The sequence below is a fragment of the Triturus cristatus genome, chromosome 8 (assembly GCF_964204655.1).
Source record: "Triturus cristatus chromosome 8, aTriCri1.1, whole genome shotgun sequence".
In the NCBI taxonomy this organism is placed as follows: domain Eukaryota; kingdom Metazoa; phylum Chordata; class Amphibia; order Caudata; family Salamandridae; genus Triturus; species Triturus cristatus.
Genome location: NC_140591.1, coordinates 1,180,720,552 through 1,180,739,100, shown reverse-complemented (window position 1 = coordinate 1,180,739,100; position 18,549 = coordinate 1,180,720,552). Strand labels below are relative to the sequence as shown.

General features: G+C 43.6%; 1 protein-coding gene across 1 annotated transcript; it reads left to right on the top strand.

The window, feature by feature from the left end:
• The first annotated feature begins 2,115 nt into the window (after positions 1–2,115).
• On the top strand, positions 2,116–10,723 carry LOC146805576 (uncharacterized). Its single transcript, XM_085622856.1, has 2 exons — positions 2,116–2,539; positions 8,241–10,723. The coding sequence occupies exon 2, from the start codon at positions 8,785–8,787 to the stop codon at positions 10,297–10,299; it is 1,515 nt and encodes a 504-aa protein (XP_085478982.1). The 5' UTR covers positions 2,116–2,539; positions 8,241–8,784; the 3' UTR covers positions 10,300–10,723.
• The last annotated feature ends 7,826 nt before the right edge of the window (positions 10,724–18,549 follow it).

Below are 18,549 nucleotides of genomic sequence, written 5' to 3'. Positions count from 1 at the left end.
TCTGTGAGAGAGTGTCTGTGAGAGTCTGTGAGAGTCTGTCTGTGAGAGTCTGTAAGAGAGTGTCTGTGAGAGTCTGTGAGAGTGTCTGTGAGAGTCTGTGAGAGAGTGTCTGTGAGAGTCTGAGAGAGTGTCTGTCAGAGAGTGTGAGAGAGTGTCTGTGAGAGAGTGTCTGTGAGAGTCTGCGAGAGAGTGTCTGTGAGAGAGTGTCTGTGAGCATTTGTGAGAGAGTGTCTGTGAGAGTCTGTGAGAGAGTGTCTGTGAGAGCCTGAGAGTGTCTGTGAGAGTCTGTGAGAGAGTGCCTGTGAGAGTCTGTGGGAGAGTGTCTGTGAGAGCCTGAGAGTGTCTGTGAGAGTCTGTGAGAGAGTGCCTGTGAGAGTCTGTGGGAGAGTGTCTGTGAGAGTCTGTGAGAGAGTGTCTGTGAGAGTCTGTGAGAGAGTGTCTGTGAGTCTGAGAGAGTGTCTGTGAGAGTGTCTGTGAGAGTCTGTGAGAGAGTGTCTGTGAGAGAGTGTCTGTGAGAGAGTCTGTGAGAGAGTGTCTGTGAGAGTGTCTGAGAGAGTCTCTGTGAGAGTCTCTGTGAGAGAGTGTCTGTGAGTGAATGTCTGTGAGTGGCTGTGAGAGAGTGTGAGAGAGTGCCTGAGAGTGTCTGTGAGAGAGTGTCTGTGATAGAGTCTGTGAGAGTGTCTGTGAGAGAGTGTCTGTGATAGAGTGTCTGTGAGAGTCTGTGAGAGAGTGTCTGTGAGAGAGTGTCTATGAGAGTCTGTGAGAGAGTGTCTGTGAGAGTGTCTGAGAGAGTGTCTGTGAGAGAGTGTCTCTGAGTGAGTGTCTGTGAGTGTGAGAGAGTGTGAGAGTGTCTGAGAGTGTCTGTGAGAGAGTGTCTGTGAGAGTGTCTGTGAGAGAGTCTGCGAGAGAGTGTCTGTGAGAGAGTCTGTGAGGGAGTGTCTGTTAGAGAGTCTGTGAGAGCATGTCTGTGAGAGTCTGTGAGAGAGTGTAAGAAAGTGTCTGTGAGAGTCTGTGAGAAAGTGTCTGTGAGAGAGTGTCTGTGAGAGAGTGTCTGTGAGAGTCTGTGAGAGAATGTCTGTGAGAGTCTGTAAGAGAGTGTCTGTGAGAGTCTGTGAGAGAGAGTCTGAGAGTCTGTAAAAGTGTGAGTCTGTGAGAGAGTTTGTGAGAGAGTGTCTGTTAGAGAGTGTATGTGAGAGTCTGTGAGAGAGTGTCTGTGAGAGTCTGTGAGAGAGTGTCTGTGAGAGTGTCTGTGAGAGAGTGTCTGTGATAGAGTGTCTGTGAGAGTCTGTGAGAGAATGTTTGTGAGTGAGTGTCTGTGAGAGAGTGTCTGTGAGAGTCTGTGAGAGTGTCTGTGAGAGTCTGTGAGAGAGAGTCTGTGAGAGTCTGTGAGAGAGTGTCTGTGAGAGAGTGTCTGTGAGAGTCTGTGAGAGAGTGCTTGTGAGAGAGTGTCTGTGAGAGAGTGTCTGTGAGAGTCTGTGAAAGAGTGTCTGTGAGAGTCTGTCTGTGAGAGAGTGTGAGAGAGTGTCTTTGAGAGAGAGTCTATGAGAGAGTCTGTGAGAGAGAGTCTGTGAAAGAGTGTCTGTGAGAGAGTGTGAGAGAGTGTCTGTGAGAGAGTCTGTGAGAATGTCTGTGAGAGAGTGTCTTTGAGTGAGTGTCTGTGAGAGAGTGTCTGTGAGTGAGTGTGTTGTAAATTGGCAGCGATTGGATTAGCATTAGCGGAATCCATCTGGTATTTAGAGGCTATCTTGTCCATGTTGTAGAATCCATTTTGTATTTCTGGCAGCCATTTTGTTTGCCATGTGCTCACCATGTGCTTTGTCCTCCCTTAGTGTTAACTGCTCTTGTAATCTGCCTAGCAACAAACTATATTTAGTATCTCCTACTTCCGCACATGCCCAGTTGAGTTTGCAGCTGCTAGTATCATGTAACTGTCAGGATATGTTTACCAGTGTTAGCAAACTGTCAACTCCTCCCACTTGTCGACTGTGCAGTTTCTGTATGACCATATCTGTGCATAACTCCTCTCAAGTATATTTGTACCGTCTTCTTTTAGCCCCTGAGTGGGTATAAAAGGACCATGGCCCTGCTGTTCAGTGTGCTACTTCATTCAATACCGAAGGGTGCTGTCTGAATGTAGTTCCACCTCATGAGGTCTATTAAACTCTGCATTTTCTATTTCAGTTTCTGTGCCAACTTCTTTCCAATAGTCTGAGGACTCTGTGCAGAGAAGGGCGAACCCCTTGCACTGGTAGGCCTAGCTGAGGCCTATTTTCTACAATTGGCGGCCCAACTTGGGGCTCATCGGTGACTCGGATGCCCAAAGGATTGGTCGCGACGAAGGATTGGAATTTCGCTGTGGACGCGATCGCTGCCCAATGAGACCTGAGTCTTGGCAACCACGGCGTTTTTCCTTTCTTTCTGATCTGACCATCCAGGTGGCGCCGGTCCTCGACTGAGATCTCTTCTATTGATTCGCCGTGCAGTGACCATTTGGTCGATTTTAGAACTTGGCAGGATGAATCTGGACACCAAGTGATTGGTAAGTGTCCTTCTGCGGCGCTTGCTGTTGGTTTTGATGCCTGTGATTGGTAAGGTAGTTTAGTAACGCTTACTGTGGCTTTGAGTATGGTATATTTGTGTTGGCCAACTTGGTTTGTTTTGACATATGTGACTTGCAATTCACATAGGCAGGTAATGAGGAGAATTTTCTCTAACTGAATTGATTTGAACGGCACATTGTACTAAAGGTACCTTAAGTGCTACTTTGATTATAATATTGCATATTCTGCACTATTTTTGGCATACCTGTCTCTAGCACACTTCAAAGAATGTGTTGCTTTTGGAATGGTACCTTGAGACTTAATGAAGCACAACCGGCCCCCCCGGAGGGGACGCCTAATAGGGATATGTACATTAAGTATGGTCTTTCTTCTATAATGTACAGCACATTATGGAATAAATATACGCGTAAGGATCCTGAGTTGCGTTGGCCTATGTATGGGTCATTTGATTTACGAAAGATTGAGTATGTGGAGCAATGTATGTTTAAACGAAAGACTAGGCACGATATGTTTTTTTGTGTACGAATGTGGGAGAAAGAAGTGCGTGAACGAATGAAACGTGAGCAAGCCTTGATTGGAAAAGAACAGCGGAAAACCGTTTTTGTGAAAGCATTAGAGTTAAAGAACAAAGAAATGAAAGAGTTGAAGGAGAGAGAAGATAGGGAGCGCGCTTTACAGGTAACTGGCCAATACCCTGTTCGGAGGCCCCTTTATCCTATACTTAATAAACCACAAGATGATTCCTTATTATTAGATCGTCCTCCACCTCCGTATACTGTTCCTTCTGCCCCCCTTGAGTTAGATGAGGACTCTAGTTTGGAGGAAGATAAGACGCGAGAAACTCGTTCTATGTTAACTGCTGCACGCTCGTCTCAGCTCCGATCTGCTGCTCGTAAAGCAGCTCATGGAACTGCCACCGCCCCTGAAATTCTTGATAGTATGAGAGGGTGGTATGAAAGGGAGCATCTGTATTTTACTGAGGTGTTTGCCGGTGAGGTCCTTGAGTTGTTTAGGAAATATTCTGAGGAGTTAGAGCCTAAGGATATAACAGATGATTATAAGCAAATGCGTGATGGTCTTTTTGTTTTCTCCCAGGTGGCTGATACAATCAGGCGTTTGGTTAAACTTCGTGTTGATGCAGTCCACTTGCGAGAGGAGAAAAAGACTGCAGACGGGGCTGTGCAGACCTCTCAGGCCGGCATGGCACAAGCTTCTATCTCCGGAACAGATAAGATTATGATAGTCCATGCGAAACCTATGCGGGAGGCCGCGCCCTTGTATGTTCCTCCTAAAGGACAGGGTACAAGCGATGATAAGGCCTCTCTTGATGCAAAGGGTTATTTTATTTATAATTGGGTTTACACTCCTTGGAATAGGACGGATGTTATGGCACTTAAAACTGCATTGCCTGATCCGCGGAAAAATCCAGCCGCTTTTTATGAGGAAGTTGAAGGTGCTATTAGTTCTTGCACTATGACTTTGCCTGATATTGATTTATTTTTCGGATTAATATTACCACCTGATATGTGGAGAACCGTTCGTAAAATTGATGATCAGGCAGCTTTTGGGGCATTATGGAAAGACTTAGAACGAATGGATGCCGAAAGGGAACCCGCACAGAAGCCATGTCAATTAATTTTAGATCTCCCTGCAGCTATACTAGTTAAGTTGAAAACGATTATTCCCCCTAAAAAGATAGATTGGACTGTTTTAGCGTCCTGTAAGCAAAAGGCAGATGAATCGGTCTCTGATTTCTTTACACGCTTTGAAGAAGCATTCCATGATTTTAGTGGCCAGTCTTTGACAGATGACACAGGCAGACATCTGTTTGTCGATAAATATGTCGCAAACCTGTTGCCAGGAATAGCTAGTCGCCTAAAGGCCAGTGAGAGTTCCTGGACCACGTCTTCCCCGGTCTCCCTTTTGACTATGGCTCAGTATTATGAGCGCCAGGAATTAGAGGCAAAGGGTAATGAGGACAAAAGGACTACAGAATTGAAAACAAAGATTATGTTGGCTCAGGCTTATGGTCCGTCTTTCAGAGGTAGCGATAGGGGTGGACGTGGGTCTTATGGTTCATCTTCCACTTCTTATACTCGTTCGAATTTGTCTGCTGACCAGTGTGCATACTGTAAGAAATTTGGCCACTGGGCTTCGGATTGCCCAGCACTACGTGCTCCGCAGTATACACGTGGTCGGGGACAAATGAGAACTCGACCAGGGTATTCAGGGCCTAGAGGAAACACAGGTGATCGTGCTAGGTTTGATACTAATATACGTGCGCAGGATGGGTTTAACACTTTTGATAGAAGGAACCAATATCAAATGTCTGATTATGTGCCATCTGATTCTCAAGATTCTGCTCATGCATAGGATTGCCTAAGATGGGGTAAGGAATCAGTTGAAGTTCCAGTAGATCAGAGGGGTCCCTATGTTACAGCGAATGTCTTGGGCTCCACTGATCAGTTTCTGGTTGATACAGGAGCTACTCATAGTGCCTTGTCTAAACAATTGGTCCCAAGGGCTCCCCTGTCTGGCTTAACCATCACATCGATAGGTTTCGATGGAACCCCTTCCCTTAGCCCATTGTCGCAACCACTTGCATTCCATGTGGATAAATTTACTGCTCCATGTCCATTTTTGCTTTCCCCGAATACACCGGACAATATTGTGGGTCTTGATATGCTTAAGTATTTCAGGGCTACGATACGCTGTTCTCCAGAAGGTGTCCGTGTTATCTTGAATGACAACCATCCTGTGGCGGAGAGAGCTTGTCTTGTTAAAGAGGATATTGCATTAGCTTCACTCCCTAGTACTTTGTGGGCTACTTCAGATACTGATGTAGGGTAAATGGTTATTCCACCAGTACATATTAGTGTCAAGGAGGGCGCTGTGTTGCCACGTTTGCCTCAATACAAAATTTCACAGGAAGGTGAAGAAGCACTCACATGTATTGTCCGTGATCTTATTGCAGTGGGGGTTGTTGAGGAAGTTCCCTACAATATTTGTAACAGTCCGATTCTTCCTATTCTGAAAAAAGATACTGACACTAAGGTCTACAGATTCATTATCGATTTGCGAGAAGTTAACAAGATTGTAGTACCACAATACCCCGTGGTTTCTGATATAACAACACTTCTTACTTTGGTCCCCCCAACTGCGACTACATTTTCTGTGATAGATTTGAAGAATGCTTTCTTTTCGATCCCTATTCATCCTGATAGCCGATATTTGTTCGGTTTCACTTTGAATAATCGATCGTATAGATTCTGTAGAGTTCCTCAAGGCTATACTGAGAGTCCTAGTATTTACAGTCAAGCATTGAAAAGACAACTTGATTCTTTTGTTTTGTCTGAAGGAGTGGCTCTCATACAATATGTCGATGACATCTTGTTGGCAGCTGACACCCCTGAACAGTGTGAAAAATGTACTTTGTCCTTGCTGTCCTTTCTTGCTTCCCATCATCACAAAGTATCACGAAAGAAATTGCAATATTGTAGACCGAAGGTAACCTACTTAGGTCACCTTCTGTCTAAGGAGGGACGTGCACTTACACCAGATCGTATTCAAGCCATTTTAGACACACCAGTGCCCCGTACTCAGAAAGATGTCCGTGCATTCATTGGCCTTACTTCTTTTTGTAGGCAATGGATATTAGGATTTTCACATATTGTTAAACCCTTGTTGGCACTTTTAACCAAAGACACCCCAATGCCCCTTCCATGGACAGATGAGTGTGAGACTGCTTTCCGACAGTTACAACAAGCTCTTTGTTCAGCACCAGTGTTAGGAACTCCAGATTATACGAAGTCTTTTTCATTATATGTACACGAGAAAGATGGATGCGCATTGTCAGTTTTAGTGCAGACACATGGCGACAAACAGCGTCCCTGTGCATATTTTTCAGCAGTTCTTGATCCTGTTGCTCGTGCGTTACCTGGGTGTTTCCGTTCAGTTGCAGCAACAGCTGTGTCAATACGTCAGAGTGAAGGGATAGTTTTGTCACATAAGCTGTTGGTGCTAGTACCCCATGCGGTTGATGCCCTTTTAAATCAGACGAAGACGCAACATTTAACTAGCGCTCGTCTGACAGGATATGAATTGACATTGTTGGCCCCTCACATTACACTAAAGAGATGTGCGACATTAAACCCAGCCACTTTGTTGCCATACCCGGTGACTCAGGCTCAGTCACAGGAGTCTCATGATTGTATATTCCTTACTGAGGAACAGACAAAGGGTCGTGTTGATTTACAAGACACGCCCCTTTTAAGTGTCGATGGGGAACTATGGGTTGATGGGTCCTGTTTGAAGTTACCAGATGGTACAACGTCAGCTGCATATGCAATTACAACACTTCAGACGGTAGTTGAGACAGCTCGTATCCCACAGAAGTCAGCTCAGGCAGCTGAGCTAATAGCATTGACACGAGCGTGTGAACTCAGTACTGATTTATCTGTGAACATTTATACAGACAGTCGCTATGCCTTCGGAGTGGCTCATGATTTTGGGCTACTCTGGAAGGAGAGGGGTTTTCTTACATCCCATGGGGTGCAGATAATGCATGGAGAATTAGTGCATAATCTCTTGACTGCTTTAACATACCCGAAGAGAATAGCGATTGTTAAATGTAGCGCACATAAGAAAATAGTTGATAAGGTAGGGCGAGGCAATGCTTTTGCAGACCAAACAGCCCGTGAAACTGCCATGCAGCGAAGCACCTCGTCCATGTATGTAGTAAAGTCACAAGCTGAACGCTGGCATGATACCAGGCAGGAAGTGCTAGATATGCAGAGATCTGCTTCTGCAGAAGAAATTGAGCAATGGTCCAAGGAAGGAACATTGGATGATGAGGGCTGTTGGAGGAATAAAGAGATGAGTAAGTGGAGATTGCCGACAGCTTATTTACAACCTATGATTCATATGGCACATGGGCCGGCACATGTTGGAGCCTCCTCGATAACGAAATTGCTTACGCAAGTTTGGGAGCATCCAGAAATTGCCGGCACAGCTAAAAAGATGGTACAGTCCTGTCTGATTTGTCTTCAGCATAACCCTGGGAAAGGGACACAAACTCCAACAGGAGGGTTTGCTACGCCAACTGCACCTTTTGAAGTCTTGCAAATGGATTACATCCAGCTCGAGCGCTGTAATAACTTAAAGTATGTCCTAGTAGTGGTATGCGCCTTCAGTAAGTGGATTGAGGCATACCCTACGAAGGACAATACAGCTCTCACCACTGCAAAGGTGCTTTTGAAGGAATTTTTTCCTAGATTTGGTGTTTGTAAATTTTTATGGAGTGATAACGGTCCCCATTTCATTGGGCAAGTTGTCGAATATGTCTTGAAGGGGTTAGGAATAAAACAAAAGTTCCACGCCGCCTTTCATCCACAATCAGCAGGGTTAGTGGAGAGGTATAACGCCACACTTAAATTAAAATTGGCGAAAATACTAGCCTCCACATCCCTGAAATGGCCAGACGCGTTACCTTTGGCACTGTTGTCCATTAGATCAGTGCCACATTCGCGGTCTGGCCTTACTCCCTATGAGGTGGTGTTTGGCAGGCCTATGAACATTTGGGGAATTCCTAAGCCACGTCCCCTACACGACGTACCGTGTGTATTGATGAGTGACTATTTAGCACAATTGACTGACAGTTTGGTCTCTATTCATCAACAGGTTCGAGAAGCTCTTCCGGACAGGTCTGCAGGTGAAGGCCATGGACTCCGGCCTGGAGATCAGGTGATGATCAAATCGTTCCAGAGGTCGAGCAGCTTGGAACCGAGGTGGCGCGGCCCGGAGCAGGTGCTCCTATCGACGAGAACTGTGGTTCGAGTGACGAATAGGAGGAATTGGGTGCACTCCACCCACTGCAAGAAAGTGCCGTCTACCTTGGTGGATCCTGTTGCTTTGATCGACCATCGGGACATCTTGGAAACAGAGAAAGGCCAGGCCATATCACCTGACGAACCTGAGGAAGGCTTCCCGGACCACACGATTCCTGGAGTATCCCGATACCAACTGAGACCACGGAAAGAGCCTGCATCGTCGAAAAAGACTGGTTGAGCAACCTCCCTGGGTTAGTGAAACGGAATGCCGATGTGGCAAGGGGGGGGGATCAGTTCTGTGTAGTGTAGCGACACCCGTCTTGACCCTCGGTGAAGAAATCAACGGCTGCCCAGGGATAAGAGCTCCAACGGTTGTTTTGACAAATAAGCTGATCATGTCCTCAATGAGATCCACTGTTTCTAAGAGGAAGATCATTTGTACTATGGGGTTTGTTGTTGCTATGGTGGCTGTAGCACTAATAACCTGGTTCGTTGAGAAGGTGGCTCCTGCCCGAGAACTTTTGATTGCCACTACTCCGGTACCAGTTGAACACCACTACTTCACGCTTCCCTATCATGAACGGAAGCATCAACAATCCTACTTGAATAATACCTTCATTCAGATGTTGCATCATACTCACAATGCCACAAATACTACCAACTGTTGGGTGTGTGGGATGATACCTGCACATCAGAAGAAAGGAGGAACACCTTTTATTCCTCTTCCCTTTTCTCATAATGGTTCTTGTCAAGCTTGGTATACGCTTTTGTTTGCATCCAGGAAACGTACAGTAGGCGGGCTTCTTTTTCGCCTCAATAAAGTATGCTACCAAGACAACGATGGCTATCCTCAAGCCAACGGGACTAAATGGGAATGGGAAGAGTATCAACCGGACAATATTTCAACGCCATATATTTTCACAAATATGAGAACTTTTCCTAGTAATAAACAATTTGTGATTTCTGTTACTAGAGCTAAAGCAGATTTATGTGTAAGCAGTGTTGGAAGAATTCCAGTGGGGAAAAGTGAATGTACTGTGATTCTGCCTATTGAGGGTACAAATAATAGCACTTTCATAGCCTCACCCAATACTTACTTTATCTGTGGTAGCCACGGATATTATCACCTACCTGTTGGATGGTCAGGCGTATGCTATATATCTTTTCTATTGCCCCCTGTGTTTCTGGCACCTGCATCCTACCACCGAGACTTTAAGTTATTTACTGATATCTCTAAAAACAGATATAAGAGGACAATAAGTGTTGACGAAGTAGACCAAACAGATACCACTCTACAACAGTATGTTGATTTTAATCTGGGTTTGTTCTTCTTTGTGGGAGCTGCATTAAACAGTAGGAAAATTAGACGATTGACTAGAGTTGTGGAAGCTGTTACCAATCAGACAGCCTTGGCGCTTGGAAATATTACAGAGGAGCTGCAAATTGCAAGGATTGTAGCTCTCCAGAATCGAATGGTTCTAGATGTTGTTCTGGCTGATCGAGGTGGTGCATGTCGCATCATCGGTAGCAGCTGTTGTGTATTCATACCGGATCACTCACCTTCAGTATATGACGCAATATCAAAACTGCATAAGATTGCTGCAGAAATTCATCCAGAGACTGGTACTTGGACTCTAGCTGGATGGTTCTGGACTCTCGTTTCTGCTTGGGTCTGGAAGCTATTAACTATCTTGTGTATAATTATTACTGTTTTATTTACATGCTGTGTATGCATCCAATGTGGTCCAATGCTTTGCTCCATTTGCATTTCTGCTTGTATACCTGTTAAAAGGAATATTGAAGAGATCAAGGCCCAGCAAATGTTGAATAAAGAAGTGGCCGAAATAATGTTAATAGATGTAAGAGATGCATATTTAGACTACCCTAGAGGAACAGATGTCTTCAGCTAATGCTAAAAGGGTCGTCTGTTGTAAATTGGCAGCGATTGGATTAGCATTAGCGGAATCCATCTGGTATTTAGAGGCTATCTTGTCCATGTTGTAGAATCCATTTTGTATTTCTGGCAGCCATTTTGTTTGCCATGTGCTCACCATGTGCTTTGTCCTCCCTTAGTGTTAACTGCTCTTGTAATCTGCCTAGCAACAAACTATATTTAGTATCTCCTACTTCCGCACATGCCCAGTTGAGTTTGCAGCTGCTAGTATCATGTAACTGTCAGGATATGTTTACCAGTGTTAGCAAACTGTCAACTCCTCCCACTTGTCGACTGTGCAGTTTCTGTATGACCATATCTGTGCATAACTCCTCTCAAGTATATTTGTACCGTCTTCTTTTAGCCCCTGAGTGGGTATAAAAGGACCATGGCCCTGCTGTTCAGTGTGCTACTTCATTCAATACCGAAGGGTGCTGTCTGAATGTAGTTCCACCTCATGAGGTCTATTAAACTCTGCATTTTCTATTTCAGTTTCTGTGCCAACTTCTTTCCAATAGTCTGAGGACTCTGTGCAGAGAAGGGCGAACCCCTTGCACTGGTAGGCCTAGCTGAGGCCTATTTTCTACAAGTGTCTGTGAGAGAATGTCTGTGAGAGAGAGTCTGTGAGTGAGAGTCTGTAAGAGTCTGTGAGAAAGTGTCTGTGAGAGAGTGTCTGTGAGAGAGTGTGAGAGAGTGTCTGTGAGAGTCTGTGAGAGAATGTCTGTGAGAGTCTGTAAGAGAGTGTCTGCGAGAGTCTGTGAGAGAGTGTCTGTGAGAGTTTGTGAGAGAGTGTCTGTGAGAGTCTGTGAGAGAGTGTTTGTGAGAGAGTGTGAGTGTCTGAGAGTGTCTGTGAGAGAGTGTCTGTGAGAGTGTCTGTGAGAGTCTGTGAGAGAGTGTCTGTGAGAGTCTGTGAGAGTGTCTGAGAGTCTGTGAGAGAGAGTCTGTGAGAGTGTGAGAGAGTCTGTGAGAGAGTCTGTGAGAGAGTGTCTGTGAGAGAGTGTCTGTGAGAGTCTGTGAGAGAGTGTCTGCGAGAGTCTGTGAGAGAGTGTCTGTGAGAGAGCTCTTGTGAGAGTGTCTGGGAGAGAGTGTCTGTGGGAGTCTGTGAGAGAGTGTCTGTGAGAGTATCTATGAGAGAGTCTGTGAGAGAGTGTCTGTGAGAGTGTCTGTAAGAGTCTGTGAGAGAGTGTCTGTGAGAGTCTGTGAGAGTGTCTGTGAGAGAGTATCTGTGATAGAGTGTCTGTGAGAGAATGTGAGTGAGAGTCTGTGAGAGTCTGTGAGAGAGTGTCTGTGAGAGTGTTTGTGAGAGTCTGTGAGAGAGAGTGTGAGAGTCTGTGAGAGAGTGTCTGTGAGAGTCTGTGAGAGAGTATCTGTGAGAGAGAGACTGTGAGAGAGTGTCTGGGAGAGAGTGTCTGAGAGAGAGTGGCTGTGAGAGTCTGTGAGAGAGTGTCTGTGAGAGTCTGTGAGACTCTGTGAGAGAGTGTCTGTGAGAGTTTCTGTGAGAGAGTATCTGTGATAGCGTGTCTGTGAGAGTCTGTAAGAGAATGTTTGTGAGTGAGTGTCTGTGAGAGAGTGCCTGTGAGAGTCTGTGAGAGAGTGTCTGTGAGAGTCTGTGAGAGTGTCTGTGAGAGTCTGTGAGAGTCTGTGAGAGAGTCTGTGAGAGAGTGTCTGTGAGAGAGTGTCTGTGAGAGAGTGTCTGTGAGAGTCTGTGAGAGAGTGTCTGTGAAAGAGTGTCAGTGAGAGTCTTTCTGTGAGAGAGTGTGAGAGAGGGTCTTTGAGAGAGAGTCTATGAGAGAGTCTGTGAGAGAGAGTCTGTGAAAGAGTGTCTGTGAGAGAGTCTGTGAGAGAGTGTCTGGGAGAGAGTCTGTGAGAGAGTGTCTGTGAGTGTCTGTGAGAGTGAGAGTGTCTGTGAGAGTGTCTGTGAGAGTCTGTGAGAGAGTGTCTTTGAGTGAGTGTCTGTGAGAGAGTGTCTGTGAGTGAGTGTCTGTGAGAGAGTGTCTGTGAGAGAGTGTCTGTGAGAGTGTCTGTGAGAGAGTGTGAGAGAGTGTCTGTGAGAGAGTGTCTGTGAGAGTCTGTGAGAGAATGTCTGTGAGAGTCTGTAAGAGAGTGTCTGCGAGAGTCTGAGAGTGTCTGTGAGAGTTTGTGAGAGAGTGTCTGTGAGAGTCTGTGAGAGAGTGTTTGTGAGAGATTGTCTGTGATAGAGAGTCTGTGAGAGAGTGTCTGGGAGAGAGTATCTGTGAGAGTCTGTGAGAGAGTGTCTGTGAGAGTATCTATGAGAGAGTCCCAGAATGCATTTATTGTTTATAGCAATTCTGCTGGACTAGTTACCATTATTCCCCGGCGGACCCACCTTTAAATGTATTTGATTACAGGCTATTGCTGGTCTCCCTTAGCAAGTGAGGTTGACTATGAGTGTCACAAACTACGGCCAAGATGCATTAGAAAAGCAGTGCGTGTCCCAGAAGGACAGCAGAAGATATCACTCATCTGACTTATGGTGATACAGCAGCGTAGAAGGGCGAAGGAGTTCCGGGTTAAAAAGAATACTTGCCTAAATTAAAATAAAAAATTATGCGGTATAACATAGTGCATCCTGTGACATTATTAGTTTCCCATGCTGTTATTTTAACACTAATGAATACTGCCAGGGTGTAAATTTCACCTCGTTAGTACCAGTGTAATATAATCCAAATTGTGCAATCAGTAACTGAAGTTTATTGGTTAAGCATTCCAATATGTCTAAACACTTTGCAACACCACATTGGGCGCTTTCTTTCACGAATCTCACATCGGCTCGAGCTAGAAACAAAATTGTTTTGGGTCACAGCTGTATATTATGCCGGAGATGGTCAATTATTATGCAAGTGCAGCATATTCATAATTATTTGGGAAATCTCCGCACAATCACATACTTCCAGTAGCCAGCAAAAATGAATTGGATTGAGTAGTAATGTACTTGACCTCGACCCCACATAATCCATAACTTGCAGATTTTATCAAACAAACTTCAACAAGCATTTGCAATGCAATAGGTCTTGCATTTGCGAGATTTTGAGCTATTGGCATTGTAAATGACAATGCCTTTTATTTATGCTTAAAAAATAAAATAATAAAAGGTATTGTCATTTACAATACCAATAGGTCAAAGTTTTGAAAATGCGAGACCTAATGCATTGTAAATGCTTGTTTTGAAGGCAGCTGGCACCAAATTTATGAACACATTGTGGTTATACAGGTGTGTTACTTTAAATTTCTTAAACGTCAACATTAGAGAGATATGCATTGCACATTGGTATGCTTTTGCTTGTGCCACTAATTTGAAAATGCACGAAAACTGAGCATATGTGAACAGTCAAGTGAAAAAGGTAATACGTAATGGGGGAGGTTCCCTTATGTTCCAGGGAAGACAGTGTTAATTTGCATCATGCTCAGCCAGCAGCAGCAGAGGCAGGACGTGTAGGATTTGGTCCATGGTGGTACAGGAAGTGGGAAGGTGAGTAAAGGTGAGTTTGTGCCTTATATGCATCCCATTGCACCAACTCAGGTGTGGAGGTTTTTCCACCACAGTTACATTGGCGGGAAGGGGCATCGTAAATGGCCCGGCGGAGAAACTGTCAGCCCTTAATCAACAGCCGCTTTTGGCTATCCCGCCATCAAAGTGGTTGAGATATCCTGGCAGTGACGGCAAGAACGCGGCGGTCTTTAGTCTATGTAATAGCCAACATCTAAATAGGGTGGGCGGACCGCCAAGTAGGCGGGCAGGAAGACCGCCAAAAAAGCAACAGCTGGACCCCATCTGCCAAGATGTAAATCAAGCCCTTAATGTTTTGAAAATAATTTTAATTTATTTATATGTTTTATAGTTACAAAATTTAAATAATGTAGTTAGACGATCTTTTCATTTATGTACAGTTTAATTTAATTTTTTATTTGAATTGACATAGTTATTATATTATTTTCTCAAATTTGTCTTTATTTTTTGCAATAATAGGTAGTCAATATCGTGTGCTTTGATATTTCTGACTTTTATATATATTTATATGTGACAATATTTTTGTTTATGATACTTGTGGTTTTGATATTAGTAGAAATAGATATTTTTCACAGTGATATTTTGGTCATCGATATTTCTGCTGTTGTTAATTAAGTATTGGATGGAGAACCTTTTGTAAACAATATTTTTACCAATATTTTTGTGAAGCAATATTGTTTCCAACAAAATTTTGTCATTGATCTGGAGAGCACCAACAGTTGAGGAGTAAGTCTAGGTACAATGAGTACTTAGGATTTGATTAGGGACGCTCTACCTTTTGCTTTAATTCTTCTGCTATCTCTTAAATATTGGTTTCCTTTTGGTACATTGGCCTTACCATCCTTAAGGACGTGTACCAAACCATCAGATTAAAGGTTAATAAGAAGTGGTACCAAGCACCACCCGTGTGTGGATCACACTGAGACTTCAACCTGTATCTGTGCTGTCTGGCTATAATACTTCTAGAATACCCATCAGTAAAGCGTCAATCCCAATGGCAATAAATGTTTGCCAACATAATTAGAGTAGCAAGATTGAGAGAGTCCCATAAAGGCCGAAAAGAGATTTTGTTTGTTCTGCAAAGTCCAGTTGGCTCAACACAATAAAGATATAGCAATTGGCTGGCTGTTGATATGCTGATTTAAAACCCTGCTTTGAGATCTTTTATTGCATCCATACTCATTATCAAAGTCAATAAGTGATTGTGATTGTTCAATAATCTGCCCAAAAAGTTTTTGATCTTGAACTTTGATCTAAAATTAAAATTGGACAGTGAGCCATAGGGTGTTCAGAATTACCCCAAATTTGAACTAATAGAGCTTCATTTCATGATTACGGTAAAGATTAACCCTGAGCGAATAGCTATGCTACATACCACATTTACTACATAGGAAAAGACTATCAGATCCATTATACACAGGACCATAAATACAAGATCTGGACCAGGAACCTTGCTCAACGTTTTTGAATGGTTACAGGGCACGCTATTTTATCCACAGTGATGTTGTTTTCCCCTCCTTCGGCAAAATAACCAAATCATTAATTGGATAAACTAAAGATTCTAGTGACCTGTAGAAGGTGGAGGAACATTTTACCCGAGCAACACCAGGTAGACAATCTCTCAATGGCCTACACATGAATGTAGCTCACACTTAGTGTTTTTCAAATCATTTTTACATGGCATATGAAATTGTGGTAGTGGTACTCTTTTACTCAAAAGTGCATTTGATTTTAAATTATTTGTCAAGTGTACAAGCACGAGATATCTTACAGCACAAAAATTTAACTTATGAGTGATTTTAAAATAACTGTTTATTACCCTCTCCTCGTTGAAGTCTCTTGGAAACTCATCCCAGTCCCGTCTTTTAGAGCCAGTAGTTTATTTTAATCAATATCAGTAATTCTTTCATATAGCCGAACTGCTGTGTTTTGTGTTGGGTCTCACTACCAGTAGTAATCAGTAGAACGAAAGGGGACAGTTGAGCCTTTTTGGATATGGTCAGAGTACCCAGGATTGGTGAAGCTAATATATAGTGTATTAAACCTCTGTTTGAGCTCCTACTCCATGCAAGTTTAGTTTCTCCATAACAGAGATACTGCAGATGATGGATGATTCAAGCAGTAGGATCTGAGGACAGACACTGAAGGAGGACTGGAATGCCAGCCTCATATGCTCCCTTAGTCAGAAATGGTCTCGCCAAACAATTATGGGGCAAGTGCAGAAGCTGCGCATAGCCATATGTTGCAGATTGTATGGGGCCCTCAACAGTTAGAAGAGGTGGGAGCACAAAGGCATAAAATTGAGGATCGCATTGCTTTAATCGAAGAAAAGCATCATGAGGGAAATGAGAAGAAAGAAGAAGGTGTTAGAACATAGCTCACGGGTCATGCAAATGCAGTTGGGGGGGTAAAAGGACTGTGGCAGTTTTTAAGAATGTGCACAGCTCGATGAATTACCATATCGCTGGAATGCCACCTCTTTGAGCAGTTTGCCACCAATAGTTTGTGACTGTATACAGATCAAACTTCATAATCCTTGTCTATTTATACTTTATCAGATCCAACATTTTGGGCCCGATTCACAGAAGTAATCTGAGACGAAAGTCTAACTTTACGAATTTCTGTATTCACAAAGGGCATTTACGAGTAGTAAAGTTAGACTTTTGGTCTAAATTAGACTTTTTGTCTAAACTTAGACCAAGAGTCTAACTTTAGTGGTAGTAAAGATAGACTTTTGATCTAAATTTAGATCAAAATTCTAACTTTACTACTCTTAAAGGCCCTTTGTGAATACCAAAACTCGTAAATTTAGACTTTCGTCTCAGATTACTTCTGTGAATCGAGCCCCTTGTGTTTTTTAAACAGTGTGCATTTATGCGTGTATTATAATTGCTGTAAAATGTGGCTGACCCTTGCCACAAGATTAGGAAAGCCCATGCCAGTGAGTGGACTGGAGAGCATTTAGGATGATTTAAAGTACAACTGATAGAAGAAACATCACATTAAGCTTGAATATGTGTTATGAAAAGTTTTCTTGAGTTTGCGCCTCTGGCTTTTTCATTAATTCCTTGGCTGTTTCATTACTTCCCAAGTTGCTTTCCTGAAAAAATCCTCTGCTTGCTTGGGCACTCTCTGCTAAAGCAGGGCCAGGAAACCATATTTAAACTCACTTTAAACCAGCACACCTTTGAGGTCCAGGGCATTGCACCGCTGACCCTTGGAGTGTATACCCACTGGGCCTCACCTGTTTCCTATTTCACCTGCAGTGGGACTAAGAAATAACAGGTGAAGGCTGCTCCAGAAGTAAGTCTGTTGATGCAGTTCCTTCTTAGGAATTGGGACATGCCCTGGCATCCTCTTCATGTTGTATATTCTAAATCTGTCAGCTTACTCCAACTGGTAGACCACAAAGTGCTCCTTTCCCTTCTTAGTAGATTTTACGGGCATCTGATAGCTTTCTATCTTGGTTTTGAGATCATCTCTCCAATCATATTTATAACATTCAGTTGGGGTCCTTATTCCTGGAAGCGACAACCATTTTTTGTGTCTCTGAAATGTTCCTTGTATCTCCTCTTCTTTTAATTGAAGGTAAGCTCCCCCCTCAAGCTCTTATGGTGCCAGCTTTTAGCCCACCTGATTGGTCTAGCTAACTTCTATGGATGGCTCGATCAATCCCTGAAAACCAATAGCAAATATATGGCCGGTGACTCCCTTAAGTCCGTCTTTTCAGAAGTCATTCCTTTTTGCCTTTTCAACAACGTTTTCTCGCCTGGTCTTCCAGACAGGATTCATCTTTGATCATGTATTGTGCCTCCATTCCAAGCTAAGCCAGTGGTCAAATTTGTCCTTCTTCCAAGTTGACGCCCCAGCAGCTCACCCTCCTCTTCATTCCAAAAGGGGACAATTCAAGGTACTTTACCTTGTCTTAAAGAGTTTTATTACCAGGAAGTTCAACATCAAGAGACCATTAATCCCATAGTTTACATTTATCCATATCATGCCACTCATTCACTCAATCATCTACTAAGTCACTCACTGCCTTATCTAACAGGCCTGGGGATTTTATTAGGAGCATAATTCCACCTAAGGAGTGGGAGAGAAGGTGCCGCACCTCCAGTCGACAGTGTCACACCCCCGTAGCCTTGTGTGAGGGTAGACCTAGGAAGAACAAGGTTTGCACCTGTTTTAAAATTTGTTAAAGTAAACCTTAAAGTTGGGCGCTTTTTATGCACCCTTTAAACCCTGAAGACAAACCTTTTTACTGGATGCTGGATATCACCAGTATGACCACATTCCAGTTTTCGGAGGATTGTGCGTGAGCTGCTCATCCATTCCAGGTTTTTGCTTTGCATTCTGGGACTTGTAGTGCTGACTTTAAAATTGAATAAAAATGGACTGCATGTCCAGACTGCAAAGGAAAACCTAGGATTGGAAAAGCAACTCGCACACGGACCTGGGAAACTCTAGAGCACCGCCATATTGTATAGTCCAATAAATGTAGATATGCACCTATGATTGAATGGCACCTTGCTGGTTTATTGATATTTAGATCCTATATTTATTGCAGTAAATCATCTTTCTGCTTCTTTGTGTAAAGCCTGGTCCCATAGGATATGTAAGCATCAGGGGCGTGACACAGGCCCCTGTAGCCTCTGTGGTGGGGGGGTCATTCAAGGGGACCCAACCCCTCAGGGCCAA